This window comes from Salvia splendens, chromosome 12 (assembly GCF_004379255.2).
Source record: "Salvia splendens isolate huo1 chromosome 12, SspV2, whole genome shotgun sequence".
Taxonomy (NCBI): Eukaryota; Viridiplantae; Streptophyta; class Magnoliopsida; order Lamiales; family Lamiaceae; genus Salvia; species Salvia splendens.
Genome location: NC_056043.1, coordinates 19,742,586 through 19,766,850, shown reverse-complemented (window position 1 = coordinate 19,766,850; position 24,265 = coordinate 19,742,586). Strand labels below are relative to the sequence as shown.

The window sequence follows — 24,265 nt, the reverse complement described above, 5'->3', positions numbered from 1 at the left end:
TGGGAGATGAATTGTATCCTTGATTCATTAGCATACAAAACAAGAAGAAAACACAATAGTGAAAATCTAGATATTACAATTTACAACATACATAGAAATTTGATTGAGAATCTAAATTGTTTAGGCAAACCAGAGTCCCTTTGGTTTGTCCATACATCAGTTTTTGATAAGTTGATGACCCTTAAACCAAATATTAGAGTGTCACTCCATTATTTAAGACTGTACTTGAAAATAGATAAAATATGAATCATATTTATATGCTTCTTATAGTAGAATTGAAAAGATATGTTGCAAATCAGAGTCAGAGCATCCACCCAGGGACTATTCCGTTGACGTTTTGAACATCCGTTGCTGCTGTCATCTGGCTCGAACTCACTGGTTCACTATACCTATTTTCCCAAACCAAAAAATAAACATTAGAATATTAGTATTTTAACCATTTCCCATCGATGAATTCTACAAAATGGTTATGGATTTACTAAGACAAATACTCCAGCCATCCCCTAAAAATATAAATATTTGAAACAACATTTGTTTTAATGCAAAATTGGAGAAGATAGAGATGTAAAGAAAGAGGTGTTAGGGGAAAATGGGTCCCATTTCTCTTTTTAGGGACGGACCAAAAACGAAAGAATTTCTATTTTTAGAGTACAGATGAAGTATTTTGGTAATAATTTCTATTATGGTGCATGATATTTTGGTAACAATTACGCATATTAAACCTGTTGAATGCTAGTCAATAAACAGCCATGTAGGGGTGAGCAAAAAAACCGGAAACCGAATATCCGAACCGAACCAAACCGAAATTTTGAAATTCGGTTCGGTAATTTCGGTTTTTCGGTTCGGTTCGATTTTGAAAATATAAAAATTTCGATTTTTCGGTTCGGTTCGGTTTGGGCGAAGAAAAAACCGAAAAACCGAATAATATATATATATTCTATTAAGTATCTAAAGGAAGAGTAGTCATATAGCCATGTACAACAACCACTACTTAAATGTATAACTAGACAACCCGAACTTAGTGCACTATAAGAGTGATTTAGTTAACTATAAAGAGCGTTTTAATTCATAACACGAATTTGAAAATACGGAGTAAATCAAAACGCCATTATAGTGAACTAAATATTTCGAGTAATAAATACTCCACTATAAATTAGAGTGGACTAAAATCATTTTTATTGTGAACTAAATTAGTTAAACTATTATCATTTCTCATTGAATAAAGCTGCCAGATTTATTCCATTGTCCCATATCCAGTCAAGCACATATAATAAAAGCCAACCATTTCAAATAAAAAAATAAAAAAATCAATATTAAAAAAAAAAAATCTAACCCGATTTGGAGAGTAGAGTTGCAATCAAGAGGCTGAAAGAAGGCCTGGGATTGAGCGTGGTGAGGAGCATAGTTGTTACTGTGCTCCCCACTTCCTCCTACCCACGATTGCTGAATGTGATTTGCAGCATATATCTCTTCCAACTGACCATCAAAATTCATATACTAGACAATTGTAATTATAATTGATGATTGCCTATAAATAAATAAAATATTTCTGCAATCTATACATTTTTGTGCAAACTTTAACTAACCTTGCTCTCCAATGCTTTGTTAGCATCAAGCATCAACTTCTCCTGGACTCACAATTATTAATTATAAAAAATTTAAAATCAAATATATTATCATAGTATAGAGAAAGAAAAAAAGAATATCAAATATACCTTCGATTGAAGATCAGAAAGCTGATCAAGCATAACCTGTGTCTGCACACAAGTTAGTGACGAAACTGTGAATTTAATTTCACACATTTACAACACTACGTTTGTATGTTTGATTACAAAACTGAAAGTAACAGAAAGCGAACTCCGTATATAATCTATCTATTTCCAACATAGTAAAAAATTATAGAACAATATAATCTTAACATAATGATTATTTGAATATTCATAACAAGAAAATACTCATCAGAATTAGTATCCTCCTATATGTATACAAATCAAAATTAACAAAGAAAATATTTTGTTTCAGCTTACTCTTGTAGATCTAATGTGCTTCAATGATGTCTCCAGTTGATGTTCGATGTGCTCGAGATCATTGATGTTCAGAGGCCCAAGATTATCGCCAAGTAGTTGCCTGAAACATTACTTTCATAAGTTATTACAGACGGGTTGCGTTAGTGTGCTAACTATCTTAATGTGCTACTTGTTAACTAATCAGCACATTATATTAAAAATGTCAATACAAATTTATCTTAACATTTTGCTTAATGTGCTACCTGTTCTACCTGTTCAACACAATAACATGAGTACATCAACACAAATTTATCTTGACATTTAAACATAAATTTGTGTTGGCATATTCATGTCACGGTATTGACATTTTTAATATAGTGTGTTGATTTAGTTAGCAAGTACACGTTAAGATGGTTAGAATTTGATCACATCCCTATTACAGTATATACACATAATTGATATCAAAAGTGGACGAACATTCGTTTACCTTTGATATCGTTGTAGGGACTCATATTTAGCTTTAAGCTTTAGGTACTCCCTATAGCTGCTTTGCTACAAAACAACAGTCCCATATACAAATTAGATAGATCATACAAGATTCTTCATTCTCGATGTTTTGCAAGAAGGCATAGTACCTCAATATCCTTGTCTAGATGGTTGACTTCTAAAGAGCCATAACTGCATTTTTGGTACCTTTCAAGTGTCTTGAGCATGCTGGCACAAATACATATAACTGCAGTTAGCTATATGTATAAAAGAAAATTTAATCTATGATAGGACTAACTGAATGTATGATTGTTTCGACGCAATAATGCTAGCATGTCCAATAATCAAGAAATATTCTATGAATATGTTGCAAATTTATGAGTTTAATATAGTATTATAAGATAGTATTCCCTCCGTCACATGTTACTCGCGCTTTTCGTTTTAGGTCGTAAATTTGAGTTTGATTTTTTAGTATAATTAAATTAGTATTTTAAGCGTAATGAGTGAGCACTTAATAAACAATCACTTAATTAACTCTAATATATTAACTAAATATCCTAATTCTTACTTAAAATAGAAATAATTGAGCCGAAATAGAAAAGTGCAAGTAACATACAAATGGGTATATAATTTGAAGCGTTATGCACATTTTGTTAAATAGACCAACGGAAGTTATTAATCAAAAATATTTAAAGAATTTCGATTATACATACTGTTGATTTTCCATGTAAATAATTTCAAACAAACAATTTTAAAGAATTAAAGTGAAGTATATACGTTTATGATGCCCCGTTTGGTATATGGAAAATTGAGAGCTTGGACTTAGAATTGAAGTCTTTAATTCCAAATCTAGTGTTTGATATCACAAAAATATTTAAAATCACAATTTTCCGATCCTCTCAATTACCACAATTTGAATATCAAATACGAATTAGATAATTAGAATTTCAAATAGTTATAAAATAAGATATCTTCACACACTACAGCACACACTATGCACACACAGATTCAAACAAAACACTCACAACACAAAACCCACACTACACAATTTATAGAGTATATTGTTTTATAATGGAATTATGTGATGTAATTACTAAAAACAGGTAAAAAAGAGTTAATGAAATAGCAAAATACGACATCACGAAACAAAGGGGGCATAACTTAAGTAAAACAGAAAAAATTAAAACACAAACAAAATTATTAAAAAAAAAAAATAATAATAATAATAAATAATAATTATAATAATAATAGTTATAATAGTAATAATAATAATAAAAGGACAAATTATATAACATAAGGTGAATGGGAAGGAAATAAAAAAATAGAAACTAAACATTAGGAAAACATAAAGAAAAGTGAGAAACAAAGAAGATTTCAAAGTGTATACATCATGTATGTAGTGTGTGTATTGTGTATCGTGTATGGTGTGTATTTGTGTGTTCAATGTATGATGTGCATGTGTTTAGTATGTGTGTATTCAGTGAGTGAGCGTATAAAGTGCGTGCGTGTGCCGTGTGTATTGTGTGTGTTATGTATGTGTGTGATGTGTCTGTTGTGTATATGTGTGAAGTATGTGTATGTGTATTTAGTGAGTGTGTGTTGTGTGTGCATGTTTATGTTTATGTGCACAGTTTGTGTATGTTTATGTGCGTAGTGTATGTATCATGGGTCATGCAGTATGTGTAGTATGTCCGTGTGTAGTGTGTATGTTGTGGTATGTGTGTGTTTATTTAGTGGGTGATGTAGTGTGTGTATCGTATTGCAGTGCGTATATTTTGTTTGTGCCAAAGTTCTTCGCATCAAATTTCATACCAAATACTTCATTTACCAAATAAACTATATGGAATTGAATTCTAATTTAACTCCTACCTATTTAAATTCTAATTTCATATACCAACCAAACCAGAAGAGAAATTCGAATTTACAAAATTTAAATTGTAGCATATCTCCTAAGGAACTGAAGTTGTTAATCGTATAAAGCTCTCTCAGCCAAAGACTGAAAGAATTACATAGCAAATTAAACTAGTTAGAATTAAGAATTTAGTAGTAAGATTTTACTCTACAAGATTACTTAAGAAACAAATAGAGCAACTCATTTCCTTCACCCAACAAAGAATAGTTTAGCTAAATAAAATAAAAGTTTACTTTAATGTTGTTCAAATACAAAGTAAATTAACTATGCGACCCTGTCAAAAGATGATCTATCACACCAGATGAAAACCAAACAATGTCTTTATTAAATTGAATGGAAAGATCACCTCAAATACCGTATAGATAAACTTGATTAAACACACATCCACCGTTATTTTTCTGAAAAATTATTTTACAAATTCAATAAAGCAAAGGTCACCTCAAATACCCTATAAATAAACTTGATTAAATACATATCCACCGTACATATTTCTGAAATTTTTTGTACAAATTCAATGAAGAGAATCAAGCATAAATCCAGTCAAATGAAAGAAAAGCTGTCAGAGTAGAAAACAATTCCTTAATTTCACGGATAACAGAAAATCACCATATATTATCTGTCACGTTTCACCCAATTACACCAAGGTTAGAAGCCAGAATCGAATCAGTAAAAGTTGAGACGCAATTGAAGCACTTTGACAGAATTCCAAATCACAAAAGCTTTAACTAATTGAAACATAAATTTGTTTTAATTTTAAGAATCATAAAGAATTGATAAAAATTGGGAGTGAGAGAGAGGATATAATTTACTTTGATGTGCTGCAAAATTCATAAAGCTTGCCACGGTTGGAGAAGATGATGAGAGCAACCACGGCATCGCAGAGAACGGAGAGTTCATAAGCTTTCTTGAGCAAACCATTTCTCCTCTTTGCAAATGTAACCTGTCTATTTATCTTGTTTTCTATCCTCTTAAGCTCCACTCTTCCCCTACCCATGATCCCTATTTATACATCTAATTATTATGTAACTATTAAACCTTCACTTTCCTCTCTCTTCACCCAAGAGATTTCTTTAACCAAAAGGGTAACAATCTACAAACCCTAAAAAGAAAAACTTAAAAAGGACTGTTCTATTTATAGAAACGCTTGAAGAGTTAAAATAACTGTGTTTTAGTGAGAGAGAGATCTATAGAGAGGGGAAGGTGGATTTATTCATGGATTCATTGTGCAAAATGATGTTAGCATGTGCAGAAGTAGATGATGGGAGAGATGTTTTTAGGGTTGGCATTATTTTGCCTACTGTGTTAAAAGCGTGAACTGTCTAGCGCGTGGGACTCACAGTAGATATTTTTGTTGCTGTGGAGAGTACGCGTCCTTAAACGCGTGGAATTGGATTGTCACCATCCGAAATTAGACTGCGAGACTTAGGCCATCCACAACGCTGTCACTATACCGTCCCTTAAAACACTATTTGCGGGCCCCATTGTATTTTTTATTCCATCCCTTAACTAAGGGACGGAACCTGCAACCCTCCGTCCCTTAACCGTCCCTTAAATTACTATTCATTCAATTTCATTTTTTTTTATTTTTTCCAACAAATTCAATTAATAAAAAACGCACTTCATTCAAAATAAAATACCATTACAACATAAAAAAAATACAACTTAAAAGTTAAAAAATTAAAAAAACACACAATTAAAATCCTAAAAAAATAAACGTGGCATAATTTAAAATACAATTTCATAGAAAATAAAAAACTACTCCGCCGGCGAATCATCCCCCGAAGGCGGTGGAGGTGCACTAAAGCCGGTAGGAGGCGGAAGGCCAAGTTGTGCTGCCATAAAGACAATTCCGTTCCACCAGGCTTGGTACTGGGCGGGCGTAAAGCGGGAAGTGTCCGCCATTGTGGCGGTCATGTACATGGCCATAAGGGAGTTCGAGCCTCCCCCCAAACCCGAGCCCGAGCCAGACTGGCTTGATTCGCCTCGACCCTTCCTCGCTCTAGCCGCCTTTGCCGCCTTGGTCCCTTGCGGCCGACGGCGCCCACTGGAGGATCCTCCGGCCGTGCCATCAACCTCCTGCGAGGCACCCTCTTGTGCGTCGCTGCCCTCACCGGCGTCACCAGACGAATATTGGCCACTCGCCGTGTGCTTCGTGCGCTTGGAGGTTGAGCCCGAGCTGGAGCGGACACCGCCGGCCCACCTTTCCTCGTCCTTGACAATCTGCCAAACATCAACAAATTTGAATTGTTTGGCGGTGTCGTTGTGGTAGACGCACAAAGCCGACCTCAGAATGTCGGCGCCCGTGGATACGCTTTGGCACTGAGTCGATTCGTTCGCGTAGATGCCGTAGAATCTTTTGACATCTCTGTCGACTCGGTCAAAGTGAGCGCGGGACATCTTATATGTGCAGCGGCGGGAGCCCTTCGCCTTAATCTGGTGGTAGGCCTCAGAGACCTTTTCCCATAAACACTTGCGGTTTGTTGATTCCCGGCGATGGGATCGTATGAAACACGGATCCAGACATTGTACACCACCAACGTTTCTTCTCTGCTGTACGGATGCCGACCTAGATCCTCCTCCTCCTCCTCGCCCGCCTCCGCCTCTGCCCTGGAGCTTCCACCGCCTTGGCCTCCTCCCTCGCCTCGGCCTCCTCCCGGAGTGGGTTCAACGGAATAATCCTCCCGAATATGGGATAATCCCAGCGAATACCGCGGGGCAGAGGGACGGGCGTATGCATCCACGTCAAAATTGGGTGGTTGGTACCCCCGGAAGTCTACGAACCCTGGGTGCCCGGCGTCGACGAACCGGAACCACCCAATGTGTTGTACATGCTTCCCCAGTCGCCGAACGCGTTGAGATCCCACGAGCCGGAGCCGCCACCGCCGGTGTTTCCATCGCCGGACATTTTGTGATGAGATGTTAGATAAAAATTGGAGAGGAAATGTAGATGATTTTGGGAGAGAAGATGTGTAGTTGTGTGTGAAATAAGGATGAATTAGGTGTATTTATAGAGTAAAAAAAATAAAAAACGGCTAATTTACCTTATACAAAAAAATGATTTATTGCGTCAGCGTGACGATGCCCACTCGCGGGGCGGCGAGTGGGCGTCACGCATGGCGCCTGGGCGCGCCACGTCGCCTCGGCGGGTGGCGAGATGGCCCGTCACTCGTCACGCTGGCACGGAACACGGGCTGGGGAAGAGACGGGGCGCCGCAACGCGTCGCGCCGCCGTCTCGTCACTCCGTGACGGAACCGTATTCCGTTCCGTATTCCGTTCCGTATTGCAGCGTTCCGTTCCTGTGTGACGGAACCGGGACGGGATGCGTTGCAGCGTCTCGTCCCGACACCAGCCCGCCCCTAGCCCGTCACCAGTCCCGTTCCACCGTGACAAAACACGTGACGGCTCGCCACGCGCCGAGGCGACGTGGCGCGCTCCCAGGCCATGCGTGACGCCCACTCGCTGTCCCGCGAGTGGGCATCGTCACGCTGACGCAATAATTCATTTTTTTAAAAAACATTCGGATTAATTAAAATAAATAAAATAAAAAATGTGAAAAACGGTAATATTACCGTTAATAGCCGTTTTTCCTTTTTTTATTTTTTTACTCTATAAATACTCCTAATTCATCATCATTTCACACACAACTACACATCTATTCTTCCCAGATCATCTCCATTTCCTCTCCAATTTTCATCTAACATCTCATCACAAAATGTCCGGCGACGGAAACTCCGGCCGTGGCGGCTCCGGCTCGTGGGATCTCAACGCGTTCGGCGACTGGGGGAACATGTACAATACATTGGGTGGTTTCGGTTCGTCGACGCCGTGCACCCGGGGTTCGTCGACGCCGGGGGGTACCAACCACCCAATTTTGATGTGGATGCATACACTCGTCCCTCCGCCCTGCGGTATCCGCAGGGACTCTCCCAGATTCGGGAGGATTATCCGGTTCAACCCACTCCGGAAGAAGGCCGAGGCGGGGGAAGTTCCAGGGTGGAGGCGAAAGCGGAGGTGATCTAGGCCGGCATCCGTACGGCCACAATGAAACGCTGGCGGTGTACAACGCCTGGATCAGCGTCTCGTACGATCCCATCGTCGGGAATCAACAACCCCGAAAGTGCTTCTGGGAAAAGGTCACCAAGGCCTACCACGAGATTAAGCCAAAAAAAAGACCCGCCGCCGCACATATAAGATGCTCTGCACTCACTTTGACTGAGTCGACAGAGTGGTCAAACGATTATGCGCCATCTACAAGCATGAAGCGGCTCAGTACCAAAGCGGTGCCAAGGGAGCCGACATTCTGAGATCGGGCTTTGCGGGTCTACTTCGAAGACACCGACAAACAATTCAAATATGCCGATGTTTGGGAGGTCATCAGGGACGAGGAAAGGTGGGCCGACGGTGTTCGGTCCAGCTCGGGCTTGACCTCGAAGCGCACGTAGCACACGGCTAGTGGCCAATACTTGTCTGGTGAGGGCGGTTCGGGCAGCGGGCCACAAGAGTTTGCCTCGCAGGAGGAGGAGACCTCGGCAGACGATGCCGGGGGGTCCTCCCGTGGGCGCCGTCGGCCGCAAGGGAGAAATGCGGCGAAGGCGGCTAGAGGGAGGAGGGGCCGAGCCGAATCAAGCCAGGCGGGCTCGGGGGGACCCTCGAACTCCCTTATGTCCATGTACATGACCGCCACAATGGCGGACACTTCCCGCTTTACCCACACCCAATACCAAGCCTGGCTTAACGGAGTTACGTTTATGGCGCCACAACTTGGCATTCCGCCTCCTCAAGGCTTCGGTGCACCTCAACCGCCTCCTCCGGGGGATGATTCGCCGGCTGAGTAGTTTTTTTATTTTCTATAAAATTGTATTTTAAATTATGTCATTTTTATTTTTTTAGGATTTTAATTATGTTTTTTTTTGAATTTTAAATTGTATTTTTTTATATTGTAATTTTATTTTATTTTTAATGAACTGTGTTTTTTTTAATTGAATTTGGTTGGAAATAAAAAAAATGAAATTGAATGAATAGTAATTTAATGGACGGTTTAAGGGACGGTTAAGGGACGGAGGGTTGCAGGTTCCGTCCCTTAGTTAAGGGATGGAGTAAAAAAGTACAGTGGGGCCCGCGAATAGTCATTTAAGGGACGGTTAAGAGACGGTATAGTGACAGTATTGTGGATGGCCTTATAAAGTAGTAGCCATGTGTCGGATGAGAGGTGGTTACTCCTTCCTTGATTTAAATAGGGAGACAATGTAATCAAGTTGAATTGTTAAGCACTGTTTTAGTGACCGGTAAATTGATAAGCAAATCAGAGAATTGATCATTTATCCGATTTAAACTTAATAATCCCTTACATCATTCGGGCGTCCTGTAGCATGTCCCGTTAATATTTAAACTTAATACTGCCTTGCATCATTCGGGTGTCCTGTAGCATGTCCCGTTAATTTGCGGTGGAGTGTCCGCCTTATTTTTTAACTATTATTTTGTATTTATTTTTTAACTTTTATGTTTGAAAAATATAAATTAGCAAAATAAATATAAAAATATCACAAATTAAAGACAAACTTTTACTTTTGTGTGCACCACCGCCGACGAACATCGGCAATCCGTCGGGACTATTTGGATTTGGGAAAACGTCGAGATTCATTCTTTAATTTTGAGAGAGATTGAGATGAAGGGAAGAGAGTGGAGTGAAATGTGTGAAATAAAGTAAAAAAGTGGTGGTATATACAGAAGAAATTTAAACAAAATGAAAACGTGTGCTATCCTCCGGACCTATCGTCACCCCCCGCAATGGGGCGGACGATAAGCTGGATGATGCAAAAATTGGCTGATCATCCGCGGAGAATGAATCATGGGGCAGGCTATCCTCCGCCCCATTGTGGATGCTCTTAGTTCCAAAAAAAATAAGAATATTTGGGACGTATAATAGATAAAGTAATAGAGATGAGCAGAAATGTAGTTAAAATAATGTTAGTGGATAGTAGGACCCACATTAATATTTAATGGTGAACCCTGGTGGTATAAGTTTTAAATAAATTAATGTATATTCGTAATGACTTTGGGAAAACTTTCCATAAATGGAAATGTGATATTTTTGTGGTACGGACGAAAAAGAAAAGTGTCCTTATTTTGATGAGACCGGGGGAGTATTGAATAAATTAATTATACTGAAAGAATATATTACTTCCTCCTCAATTCCTTCATAGTTGAGGCACTTATTTTTTACACGAAGTTTTAAATAATGTTTAGTGTGTTAAGTTGTTGTGTAATAAAGTGGACAACATAAGAGGGAGAAAAAAGTAGATAGAATAAATAAATAAGTGAATCAAGTAGAATAAATAAAGTAAAAGAGAAAATGAAGTTTTAAAGAAAAAGTGAGTTAATTATTATACCCATATTTAGGGGTAGGTACGGTATACCTTACCGAAACCATCATACCGTATACCTTACCGTAAATTCGGTATGCGAAAAAATCATACATTTACCTTACCAAAATTTTCGGTATACCTTATTTTCGGTATGGAGAATTTTCATACCGATACCGTACCTCATTTTCGGTATGCCGTACCAATGTTCGGTATACTATACTTTTGCGGTATACCTTACTTTCAACATCAATGAAAATTGAATATTTGAATTTTTAGAATACGATTTATATTTTATAATTTAAATAATATATTAAATTCTATATTTTATTCATATTATATTTATATTTCACAATAGATTTTATAATTTAACAATATATAAAATCAGTTTTATATATAATTATATTAATATTTTACGGTATATACCTTAAATTACGGTATATACCGAATTTCGGTATGCCACGGTATACCTTGGTATATAAAAATTCATACCTTTACATTATCGAAATATTTCGGTAAGGTATCATACCATACCGAAAATCATGGTATACCAAAAATTCGGTATTTTCGGTACGATAAGGCCGGTATTTCGGTATTTTTCCCCAGCCCTACCCATATTCCGTTTGTCCGTGAAATGTTGTCTACTTTTTTCATTTCGGTCCGTCCGTGAAATGTTGTCCACTCTGTTTTTTTTTCCATTTTTGGTAAATGGAACCCAATTTCTACTATTCTATTATACAAATAATATATAAATGTGGCACTCATATTGTAACGCCCCGACTTTTCGTATCTTTTATTTTAATTATTCTCGAAAGAGCGTCAAACTTTAACGAACGCCGTCCTTAGTATATTTTGAGATTTTTGTTATGGTGAATTTTGAGTTAGGGATTTAAGTTTTGAAGATGAGTACAGAGAATTAGGGAATTGAAGGAGAGATATTGGATTTCTCATTTTGAGGAGGTTTCTATGAATATGAACTGGGAAGAAAGAGTATGAATAGAAGAGAGACAGCAAGGAGGCGATGGTGAAACCGGCGACGGAGCGCCGACGAATGGGAGGAGGCAGCGTCGCTGCTGATTGAGAGAGTATGAATAGAAGAGAGACAGCAAGGTGGCGATGGTGAAACCGGCGACGGAGCGCCGACGAATGGGAGGAGGGAGCGTCGCTGCTGATTGAGAGAGAAGTAAATTAGGGAGTTTGGGAATTTTGATTGGAAGAGAGAGAGATCCGATAGAATTGAGGGAGTTTATGTATTTGGGCCAAATGATTTAACTAATGTTGGGCTGAATTGTGAATGTGTATTGGACCAAGGTAAATAAAGGAAGGAGAGGAAGAGGATGGGCCAAGGAAATTTAAAATGAGGTGCTATTTTATTTTGGGAGCGCCCGCGAAAGATCGAACGAAGGGGACGATGTCTAAAGTTCACGGAAATTTAAAATAGTCCTTCCCGAAATAATTAAGTTTAATAAAGAAGTGCTATTAATTAAATTTCCTGATTTAAGTAATATGCGAGTTTCTAAAAATTTCCTAGAAGTGAACGAAGGATAAGAGAATAAATTAGGGGCATGCATTCCTATAAGTATATGAATTTCTCGAGTCTTATTAGAACACTGTTTGCTTTCAAAAGGCTATCTCCGCGAGTTAAGGGTAGAGTCAAGAAAATTCAAGTTAAGGATCTCTAAGCAAACGAGGTGGGCTTTTCTAACTAAAGTATTTTGTGGGCTTTCTTATCCAAAGTATTATGTGCAAGCTTTCTACTTAAGATTTTATGTTGGCTTTTCTAACCTACCCTATTATTGTGGGCTTTATGTTTAAAGTACAAGTTTTATTAAAGGTGCTATTGTGAAATGATATTACGTGGGCTTTCTTAGTTACTATACAGTTTTTACGAAAAGTATTTTACGAGCTTTCTATAGTGATATATGATTATGGGCTTTCTTTTAGAATTGAGAAAATAGCTTGAAGTATGATTTCAGTTGTTTACAGTAATTTCAGATGTTTACAGTATGTGTGCGGTTATTTACAAAAAGTGAGAGTGATGTTATTTATATTATGTGACATTATGTGTTACTTAACGAGTGCTCATGGACGGTTAGCCTTTGTAGACATTGTGTTCGGCTTTGACCGACAAAAATGAGTTTTGATTCAAATATGTTTACGAGAAAAATGAAGTTTTGAAAGTTATGACAAGCCAGGTTTTGTTTTTGAACTTTGTCTATCTGATTGTCTAGCGAAGGTGACGTCCCTACTAGACTAGGAGTTTCGTGAAATTCGTTTCACTAGGAGTTTAGTGAATTTCGGTTCACCATGAGTACTGTGAATTCGATTCACCAGGAGTTAGTTCAGATACGGCACATGTTCCAGGAAAATAAATCGGCAGATCGTTTTTGACAAAGGAAAAGAGAAAGAGCTCTTTCTATTTTTGTTCTAAGCCGCTAATAGAATTCCATTTTAATGAAGGAGTTTAGTTTTATTCCAACTTAGGGAGTGACGCATAACCATCATGTGTCTTTATTAATAAAACGCATAACCATCATACATCTTTACGTAATGACGCACAACCATTATGCGTTTTTAAAGACGCATAACCCTTATGCGTCTATACGGAATGACGCATAACCCTTATGCGTCTTTTCGTCCGTCGGGTTTTAACAGAAGGCAGAAGCAGCGCACAGAAGCAGAAAACACTTTCAATTACTCTCTCGGGTGAAGGAGATTTCGTGTGATGTCCGACGATTTCGATCGATTTCCAACGTTTTCTCCATAAGTTCCGGTAATTGTTCTTCAATTTAGCTACATTCATCATTATTCATGTTTATTTTGCCTTCATTTGTTAGTTTTACCCAACGTATTAAATTACGGCTTGTAGGAAAAATGTCCCTATTGTTGTTTTTTTCGACAATGTTTTTGATGCAGAAATCATGCAAGTATTTGTGAGTTTGTATTGGGGTGGTAGAGTAGTTCAACTACCACATATGGGTATTGGTTATGAACTACCTCGTGCGAGGAGCTTCATCATATTAAATTCATGTGTTTCCTATTCTGAATTGGTAGCAATGATATGTGATGTGATGAGGATAGATATGAACCAACACACTATTGAATTATTTGGAGACAATGTATAGTCTTTGCTTCCGGTATGAGTTATACATGTTCTGTGATTTGCAATGATGAAAGTGTGATGTTTATGTTCAACAATGCTCAAAATTCAAGTGGGTGTATTGAATTATTTGTTGAGTATTCACCCGTGAGAAGTTCAGAAATCCCACCAGTTGTTGATTATGGTATTGGATCATTTGCGAGGGTTGAACAAATGCGCTTTGACTGTGGTATTGGATCATCTGCGAGGGTGGAGCATAGGAGCTTTGATCGTAGTATGAATGAGGAGAGAGATGTTGTAGATGTTGTGAAGGGGTTGGCAGCGGAAGCGTGCATGAATTTACCGATCACATAAATTTGATCTATTTAGCAGATTATTTAGACAAATTCTATTCGCGTAATTATCACATGTATCATGCTCATAACTTGAATTAAAACATGCTTTAGCATATAAGATCCCTAAAACATGCTTACTACGGAATTAGCCAATTTACCTTGTTGATTCAATCAAGAATTGACGATGGCTTGCGTCTTCTCCACGTGAAGATCTTCAGTACTCGACCTCGGACCTTCTGACTGGTGTCCCGGACTATACGCTGATATTTGTGCGGGCAAATCTCACCAACGTACTAGGACTTGAATAACGAAAACAGAACTCAGCTCACGGAGGAGGCAAAATTTCGAACTCTCTCTTTCTCTGAGGGGGACGAAAATTCTCAACAAGAATTATTGTAATTCTGTCTCCTTTATTCTCCTATTTATATTAAGTCACAAATTGGGCCCAGTCAGAGATCTAAGGAAGAATTTGGAACATGCATCACCCAATTAGCTTTTTACTAATTAAATTGAACCCATAATTTAATATAAGCTTATATTGGAATATTACAAGCAGCCACTACAGAAGTAATATTGCACTGCCTTCCAAATCCGAAATTACAGGTATTCCGGGTTTCCTTTAATTGCATTTAATTTATTTCCCGCGCTTAAGATAGAAACATCCATTAATTAATTATTGTCTGCTATGGACTTAATTAATCAACAAATTTTAATCTCCAAGAGTGGACTTATCAAGAAACTCTTATTTATTATTCATAGAGTAATTAAACTCCAACTAGCTAGGTTCCGAATAATAAAACCTTGTTTCAAGCTCCTCTTGTGGATGTTATCAAACGAGACTCTCCTCGCACACGATTCAACGTAATAGCAATCCTAGCACCGCTAGATAATGATCGCCACTACCCAATATACCTGGATCGTTGGGTGACGAAAAACCCTCACCTTTGGTAAGTCAAAGTAGTAGATACTCAATATCGTATGCTCAATGCTAACGTACATTGATTAAGAAATTAATTATCAAGACCTCGTCTTTCAGTAGATAGCATAAAGACTCGTCTTGTTGTTAGATCCATCCAGTGCTATACCATACCAACGTCATCTTATTTCAATAAGGCTTAGAAATAATCGGACTGACATTGCAACCTTTCGCGATAGGTAGTCTAGGCCTATCTAGGATGTGAAATTCTTATTTTTCTTTTGTTTAGAACTGACCGTGTTACCTTAAATTGGACGACGCCCACAACCGGTCTACTAAAACAAAGACTTAGACTTTGTTAAGTTTGCTTATACATTTAAATATGCAATAAACAACTATTAAATGTAAAACATAACAACATTATGATAAAAAATAATCTGTTGCATTTATTGAAAAATAACAATTAGAATTTTACAGTATCCAATCACTCGAAAGGTGATTTCTAGTATACGAAACCCTAACAATCTCCCACTTATACTCAAAACAGCTTTCGAGTATACAAAATGGTAGTGCACACGTCTAAAATTTCTCCCACTTATACTGAAAGCGAGTTGAGGTCTTGAATGAGTCGAACTCCCATCCCTTTAACGTGGCACTCGAACAGTTTCACCGCCAAAGCCTTTGTAAAAGGATCTGCCAGGTTGTTCTCTGACGCAATCTTGACCACTTGTATGTCTCCTCGCTGCACTATATCCCTGATGATATGATACTTCCGCTCTATGTGTTTGCTCGCTTTGTGAGCTCTTGGTTCTTTCGAGTTTTCCACAACACCAGAATTGTCACAATAAATGGTGATGCTCTTGGGCAGATTCGAAACCACACCTAAATCCATAAGGAAGTTCTTGAACCATACAACCTCTTTTGCAGCTTCCGAAGCGGCCACATACTCGGCTTCCATGGTAGAGTCCGCGATGCATTTATGCTTCACACTCTTCCAAATTACGGCTCCACCTCCTAAGGTGAACACATATCCTGAAGTAGATTTTCTCGAGTCCTGATCAGCTTGAAAGTCTGAGTCAGTATATCCCAAAGGGCAGAGCTCGGCTGCATTGTAAACTAGAGCATAGTCCTTAGTCCGTTTAAGGTACTTGAGTATGTTCTTTACGGCAGTCCAATGTCCTTGGCCCGGATTCGACTGATATCTTGCCACCATGCCAACAACAAAGCAAATATCAGGTCTAGTACAAAGCATAGCATACATGAGACTTCCAACTGCCGAAGCATATGGAATCCTTCTCATTGCTTGTATCTCAAACGGCGTTTTAGGGCACATCTCTTGAGATAAATGGATGCCGTGTCTAAAAGGTAAGAAACCTTTCTTGGCGTCCTGCATGCTAAAACGGCTAAGTACTGTGTTGATGTAAGGTTCTTGAGATAAGCACAACATCTTCTTTTCTCGATTCCGAAGAACCTTGATCCCGAGGATGTGTCCCGTGTCTCCCATATCCTTCATCTCGAACTGGTTCGACAACCATGTTCGTACTGATGACCACATCTTTTTATTGTTTCCAATTAGAAGAATGTCATCTACATATAAAACTAAGAACACCACATTCCCCTTATCAACTTTCTTATACACGCAGCTTTCACTTGGGCACTTTTCGAATCCAAACTTATTAACAGTTTGATCGAAACATTGGTTTCACGATCTAGATGCTTGCTTGAGACCATAAATGGCCTTCTTAAGCTTCCAAACCATGTGTTCTTTGCCCTTTATGGCATATCCTTCGGGTTGTTCCATGTAGATGGTCTCCTCAAGACCGCCGTTTAGAAACGCAGTCTTAACGTCCATCTGCCATACATCCTAATCCATATAAGCTGCAATAGACAATAGTATCCGGATCGATTTGAGCATGGCCACTGGGGAGAAGGTCTCGTCATAATCGACGCCTTCCTTTTGGGTATACCCCTTGGCCACTAGTCTTGCCTTAAAGACTTTAACTCGTCCATCGGGTCCACGTTTACGTTTATATATCCACTTGCTCCCAATGGCAGTACAGCCTTCGGGTAGGACGGACAAATCGTAGACGTCTTTGTCTATCATAGATTGTAGTTCCGAATCCATTGCTTTTACCCATTCGCAATGGTCGACATCTGCCTGCGCCTCCGCAAAGTTCCAGGGATCTAATACATTGCTGTCCGAGGAGTGATCCATAGATTCTCCCAAACCAATGTATCTGTCGGGCTCATGCGAGACCCTCCCACTGCGGTGCGGCACTACAATATTTTGAGTAGAAGTTGAAGTTTCGGGAATTGTTTGTACACTTGGTACTCGTTATTGGTTAATGGAACTTGTGACAGAAGTTAGCTCATCAAGAGCCACTTCACTGCTGGGTTTATGATTCATTACATAGTCTTCCTCTAAGAATGTCGCATGAGTACTCACAATGACTTTCTTGTCTCGGAGACTAAAGATTTCATAACCTTTCGTCCCTTTGGGGTATCCTATAAACAAACATACCTCCGTCCTTGATCCTAGCTTAGTTGGATCCTTTTCCAATATATGAGCTGGGCAACCCCAAATCTTGAGATGTGCTAGATTGGATTTGCGCCCAGTCCACAACTCATAAGGAGTAGCAGGTACGGATTTTGATGGTAAATTTGTCTAAAATAGGCAGACGTGCATAACTCATCATCGATCGAACCATATTTAACAAGGTCCCGTTCCTTCTTTCAGCCATGCCGTTCTGCTGGGGCGTGCCCGGTGCAGTCAGTTGGGATTCAATTCCCGACTCCGATAAGTAGTCCAAAAATTCGGCACTGAGGTATTCGCCTCCACGATTAGATCGTAGGCTTTTGATATTTTTTCCATGATACTTCTCCACAAGAGTCTTAAAGTCTTTAAACTTGTCAAAAGACTCTGACTTGTGACGCATCAAATAGACATATCCAATTTTTGAGAAGTCATCAATAAATGTGATGAAGTATCGAAAACCACCTCTTGCCTCCGTAGACATTGGTCCACATACATCGGAATGAACGAGCTCAAGTACTTCCTTGGCCCTATTGCCCTTAGCCTTAAAAGGCCTCTTAGTCATCTTGCCTTCTAAGCATGACTCACACTTATGAAAAGGTTCCTCCTCTAGACCTTTGATAAGATCTTGTTGAACAAGAGAATGGATACTCCTTTCATTTGCATGACCAAGTCTAAGGTGCCATAAGTACATTTCGTTCATTGAACTTGAAGGTTCCTTTCGTTTCTTTGAAATTTTTGATGTTGTATTGAGTTCTGATTTGCGATTATTAAATTGTGTAGATATGATTGTGTACAGATTGTTTTCCATGATACCACGACAGATATAAGTACCATCTTTCTTAATAACACAGTTGTCATTAAAAGAAATCGAATATCCATCATAAACCGATTTAGAAAATGAAATTAAATTTCTTCTAAAAGAAGGTATCAACAAAACATTCCCAATCCGCCGCCGCCCCACCGATCTATAGTGCATGGAGCGTCCGCCCTGAGGCGGACGCCATTTTTGGGGCGTAAGGCCCTCCGGCAATAAGGGTGCGACGCCTCGCCGCGCCTATAGGCGTGTCGACCATCCCCAGAATCTTATTTTATTTTTTAAATTATTTTCGAAAATTGTATTATAAATACCACTCCTCCACCACCCATTTTACACCCTTTTCAAACACTTTCCATTAATTCACTCTCTACACTTTTACTCTAAAAAAATGCACGGTGGAGACGACGAATCACCAAGCATTGACGAATCAGGATATGATGGCTATCCTTCCCAGCCGTGGGGTTAGAGTCAAACTTACCCTCCGTGGGGATTTAGTCCAACTCCTCCTCCATCTCAGCCATGGAGGTCGAGTCCCACGCCCCAACCTTTTCAGAGAAATTTGAGCCGCTCGGCGTTTGGAGATTACAGACCCAACCTGGACGCACTTAACCATCCGCGGCCGGAGACCCTTGTCCATTCCAGCCAATCTCCTTTCACCGATGCAGATCGAGACGGACTGAAGACGATAATGGGTCTGTTCAGTCCGAGCGTACCGGATACGCCGGTAGCATGCGTGGATACGCCCGTTCCGACGAGAGTCGGCGGGTGGAAGCAGTGATGGCGGGCGCGGCAGAAGAGGTGGCAGCCGCGGTGGCTGCGGCGCCGGCAGTGGTGGTGGCGGCTTGGGCAGTGGAGCGGGTAGGGGCGTCGGCAGTCTGCGGTGGACGGGCCACGCACTACACCAAACCGGAGTCCATTGCTGTGGAACGGGCATGGGATGATCCCTCCATGGTGCGTCCCGTTGTCTCCCCTAGATCCAGTTCCCATTTGAGTTAAAATACCCGACAGCATTAGCCTGCTCTATACTGACCGAGTCGTTTGGCTGATCTTAGCTCGGTTATTGGTTTCCCTGTTCTGCACCCTTGTAGTTCCCAACTGGGGAAGTCGGCGGTGTATTCTTCTCGATTACGCTCAGGAGTGACTTCTTCAGCTCATCCATCTTCAAATCCATCTTCTGTTCAAGCTTCTGCTCCTGGTCAGTAGACGAGGCACTTGCAACCCTTTCTCGGTTGTATCCATCCCTTGAATAGTCATACTCCTTCTTCGCACTCCTTAGTTTCCTTAGGACCCTCTTCGCTTCGCTGACCCGTAGCTACGTGAAGCTTCCTACCGACGACGAATTGGCCAGGTCCTTGGTTGTTATGATGTATCTCAATGTTCGCCATGCGATGATTGGGACATGCATCTAAAAGACCCATATACCTCGCCAATAATCGCTCAAAGGTTCATCGTACCCTTTCTTAACACTAGTTATTTCTCTTTTCAGCGCGCTTGTCTTGGATGACAGGAAAACTTGCCTAGGAATACTGACTTGAAATCAGCCCAACTCTCAATGGAGTCGGGGGGCAGGCGCATGAACCAAGTGTTAGCCTCCCCTTTCAGTACGAACGGCAAGGCCTTCAGTCTATAATCATCCTCAGTCGCTCCTGCTGGCCTTCTCTGTGCCTTACAAATTTTACAAAACTCATGGAGGAACTCATACGGCCCTTCGTAACTCTTCCTGCAGTATGTAGGCAGAATTGTGATCACATGAGGCTTCACATCACAGGCAGTTTGCCCTGGGGTCACAACTATGGCTTGAGGTGGTTCTCCCTCGGTATGTGCATTCAGCGTCCCGATCTCAGGATCTTCTTCTCCTTGAGCGGCCATCCTTCTCGGGTTTCCCTCTATCCTTGGTATCTCTTTCGGTATTGGTCCTTCTATGGTGTATTGCTCCTCATCACTACTCGAACCTAAGTCAGACAAAGTTGTTGACAGGCCAGAACGAGTGGTCACGAGTATAGTCCCTCGCTGGATTATCTTCGGTCCCCGATGGTCAGGAGCCGAGCTGCTGCTCATAAACTGAAACGAAAGGAAAAGAGAAAAAATATGCATAGTATATACGCCAAAGTATCACTCACAATAACAGTTAATAACGCCATTAGTCCCCGGCAACGGCGCCATTTGAAAGAGCAGGTTTGTGTCAGGTGTCGTTCAAGCCTAGGTGTATCCTACTGATCAGGAGAAAACAAGCCCCAGCTAATCCTGAACCTGGTATCAATAATTCCTCAACCCTCTTCTACTGGGTAGTATAGTGAAGGTAGGGGTCGAATCCCACAGAGATGGTGACGATTTGGAGTGATTGTGGTGATATTCTGGAAGGTTTGGTTAGCTACCACGCTTGGGTTGAGTTTCTACCTAGACGGGAAATTAAGATGGTACTCTACTGACTACGACGGGTGAAGGGTGGTCGACATGTGGTTGCGTACGTGGAAATTGGTTTATGGGGTGTAACAGAAAAAATATGTGAAAAGTACTGGGTTTCTATAAAAGACTAAACTGAAGGTCAGAGAATAAGTGGTAGTTATGGTGACTAGGCTGACAGATCTGTACGGTACAAGTTAAAAAGTGAAGGACAAAAGTAAAAAGCAACTAAAAAGCAAAGTGGTCCCAAAACTTGATGGAGATGTCATCTTCTTCAACATGAAAATAATCAGATCACCAACCAGATTCAACGCCATGAAAACACAGATTAACAGCTTCAGAACACAGATCTACTACCAAAATTCCAACTCTAACTCAAACACTGAAAATGAAACTTCGCCTACCGGCCAACATGCAAGGTGGTAAGAATCACGTAAACTGAGCTTCGCATGTAACAATCTTCAAACGCGATCAAACAGTAAACAACTAGCTAACTTAGAGAAATTAACTACTAAACTGAAATATGCGATTTAACACTAGAGACAACCGAAAATGCTAGATCTATGCTAACTAGGCAGAAAGAAGAAAGAACAACGATACAACCGAAACGAAACAACTTCATAGCATTTAGAAAACGTTTGGATCACAACCAAGACTTCAAAATAAGCAAAATACTGGAAATGTGAAAGATCCAACGTAGAGAAAACAAACATGATTAACTAGAAAGCAAATAAAGATTGTTTTTGCCACTCCGGGCGATGGAACTGCTAACTACGATCGTGCTGACTGGAAAGAGAACGTCTGGAACTCCGGAGGTTTTTGGAACTCAGGTGATCATGGCTATGGCGAGGAATGAGACTCTGGACTGGACTGAAGAACTGAACTCCCGAGATATTTCTACCTAAGAGTGGATGATGATGATGATTTTTATCTCTCCAAGTGGCTTCCTTTTATAGGGAGGCTTGCCTTGGATTTTAGGGTGAAACCTCATTGCGAAATGACTTCTGTGCCCCTTAATTGCGGTTGACCAGCCCCAGCTATCCTTCTTCTCCATCTCGAGCCATATTTTTTTGCATGCATCCTGGTCAGTATGTAATCGATCTGACGCCCTTTTCACCTGAAGTATCGAAAGCTTTGCCTACTGGCTAGAACACTCATCCTACACACTTAAGCAACTGTTTTGCAGATATAATCCAATTATGCACATCATACTGACCAGTAACCAAGGCCTAGAATACGACTTATCAAACTATCTATATGGTTCCTATCTGCTCCTGATCTTGCTTTTACATGTGCTGATTGTTTGCGGTTGTGCGGGTGTGCGTGATATCCATCAAAATCAGGAAATTCCGAGCTAAGATCGTATTAACGACTCTAGTGACTGGTGCGTTTTTATGTCAGATTTGTGGTGTAGTGGTATGATCTTAACTATTGCGTCACACATAATTAATTAATTTGTTGGAATGATGGAGGAAAAAATATTGCCGACAACAACTACAAATTTAGGAGAAAAACAATGTTAAATACTCGCTAAGTCTCATACGAATATGCATTTTTGGTTGAGCACATATTTTAACGCTTAATTGATAAAGTAAGAGAAATAGAAAAAGCAAATATAATTAAAGTATTGTTACTATAGAATGAGTGTCATCTTAACAGAGAGAAAATAGTTTTTAAAGTTGAAAAGTACATATTCTTGTGGACGGATTAAAAAGAAAAGAATGCATATTTTTATGAGATCGAGGGAGTAGTTACTATAAAAAAATCACAAATATAGTGGGATATAAACACGAGGGATGCATGAGAGAAAGACATGTGGATGTATGAGCTGTAGCACACGAGTGAATCAAAATGATGTAGTAGATGGAAACTGTAGAAAGGAAGCACACAAACACAGTATAGTATCCTGCAAAAGGTTGCGTACATGTATTATTAATGTAGAGAGAGAATGAATTGGGAGCAAGGGGAGAGAGAAGATGCTTATGTTCTTATGGATGACAATTAGGGCATCCACAATAGGGGCGGCGCGCCGCCCGCCCCTAATCCGCCGCCGCCCCACCGATCTATAGTGCATGGAGCGTCCGCACCGAGGCGGACGCCTTTTTGGGTGGAAGGCCCTCCGGCGATAAGGGTGCGACGCCTCGCCGCGCCTATAGGCGTGCCGACCGCCCCCATAATTTTATTTTATTTTTTTAAATTATTTTCGAAAATTGTATTATAAATACCACTCCTCCACCACCCATTTTACACCCTTTTCAAACACTTTCCATTAATTCACTCTCTACACTTTCACTCTAAAAAAATACACGGTGGAGACGACGAATCACCAAGCATTGACGAATCGGGATATGGCGGCTATCCTTCCCAGCCGTGGGGTTGGAGTCAAACTCCCCCTCCGTGGGGATCTAGTCCAACTCCTCATCCATCTCAGCCGTGGAGGTCGAGTCCCACGTCCTAACCTTTTCAGAGGAATTTGAGCCGCTCGGTGTTTGGAGATCACAGGCCCAACCTGGACGCGATTAATCATCCGCGGCCGGAGACCCCTTTCCATTCCAGCCAATCTCCTTTCACCGATATAGATCGAGACGCACTGAAGACGATGATGGGTCTGCTCAGTCCGGGTGTACCGGATACGCCAGCAGCACGCGTTGGCAGTGGCGGTGGAAGAGGTGGCAGCCGCGGTGGCAGCGGCGTCGGCAGTGGCGGTGGCGGCTCGGGCAGCGACGCGGGTAGCGGCATGGGCAGCGAGACAGCGGCACCGGCAGCCGGCGGTGGACGGGCCAGCACTACACCAAAGCGGAGTCCATTGCTATGGCGCGGGTGTGGGATGCCGTCACATCGGACCCCATAGTTCAAACCTCGAGGCGCCAAACCGTGTGACGGGTCACAACTCTGCAAAAAGTGGTCTAGGATTTTGCATGCCACCAAGCGGTTCGCGGGCATATACGTGAACAACCTGTTCATTGCTGAGAGTGGCCAAAGCAAAGCCAACGTGAAGGCGCTGTCTATGACCTAATTCAACACGGAAGGCTGGCCGAAGTTCACCATGTGGGAGGAGTATCTTGTTCTCGAGCACTTTCCGAAATTCAACGCCATCTGTGCGCAAGAGCGTGCAGGAGCTCCTGGGGCGAAGCTTACTAGCCACAACATAGCCGGGGACTACATCAGCGACAGCGGCTCGCAATCATTCGACCTCAACGACGAGCAAACCGAAGAGCCCTCAGCTACACACTCTAGGCGCCCACGCCCTCCGGGACAACATGCCTCTATCTGAAACGCTAGAGTGGCTGGAAGTTCCTCTCGCATATCGTCGGCGCATCTGGATCGCGCATCCCGCCCCTATACCGCAACCCATGGCCCCTGGACTCCACGAGGTCTTGAGGGAGAACCT

The 24,265-nt window shown here is 40.9% G+C and overlaps 1 protein-coding gene across 4 annotated transcripts; it reads right to left on the bottom strand.

Moving 5' to 3' along the window:
• Positions 1-5,653, bottom strand: LOC121757981 (agamous-like MADS-box protein MADS2). 4 transcript variants are annotated; one of them, XM_042153425.1, is made up of 8 exons: positions 5,214-5,653; positions 2,642-2,720; positions 2,494-2,558; positions 2,028-2,127; positions 1,716-1,751; positions 1,587-1,628; positions 1,334-1,497; positions 1-389 (listed from the first exon to the last, which is right to left on the bottom strand). In XM_042153425.1, the coding sequence occupies exons 1-8, from the start codon at positions 5,396-5,398 to the stop codon at positions 302-304; spliced, it is 759 nt and encodes a 252-aa protein (XP_042009359.1). In that variant the 5' UTR covers positions 5,399-5,653; the 3' UTR covers positions 1-301. The 4 variants fall into 4 exon arrangements, with proteins under 4 accessions (XP_042009359.1, XP_042009358.1, XP_042009361.1 ...); XM_042153424.1 differs by having other exon boundaries at positions 1,716-1,757; positions 5,214-5,652; XM_042153427.1 differs by having other exon boundaries at positions 1,334-1,476; positions 5,214-5,650.
• Between the last annotated feature and the right edge of the window lie 18,612 nt (positions 5,654-24,265).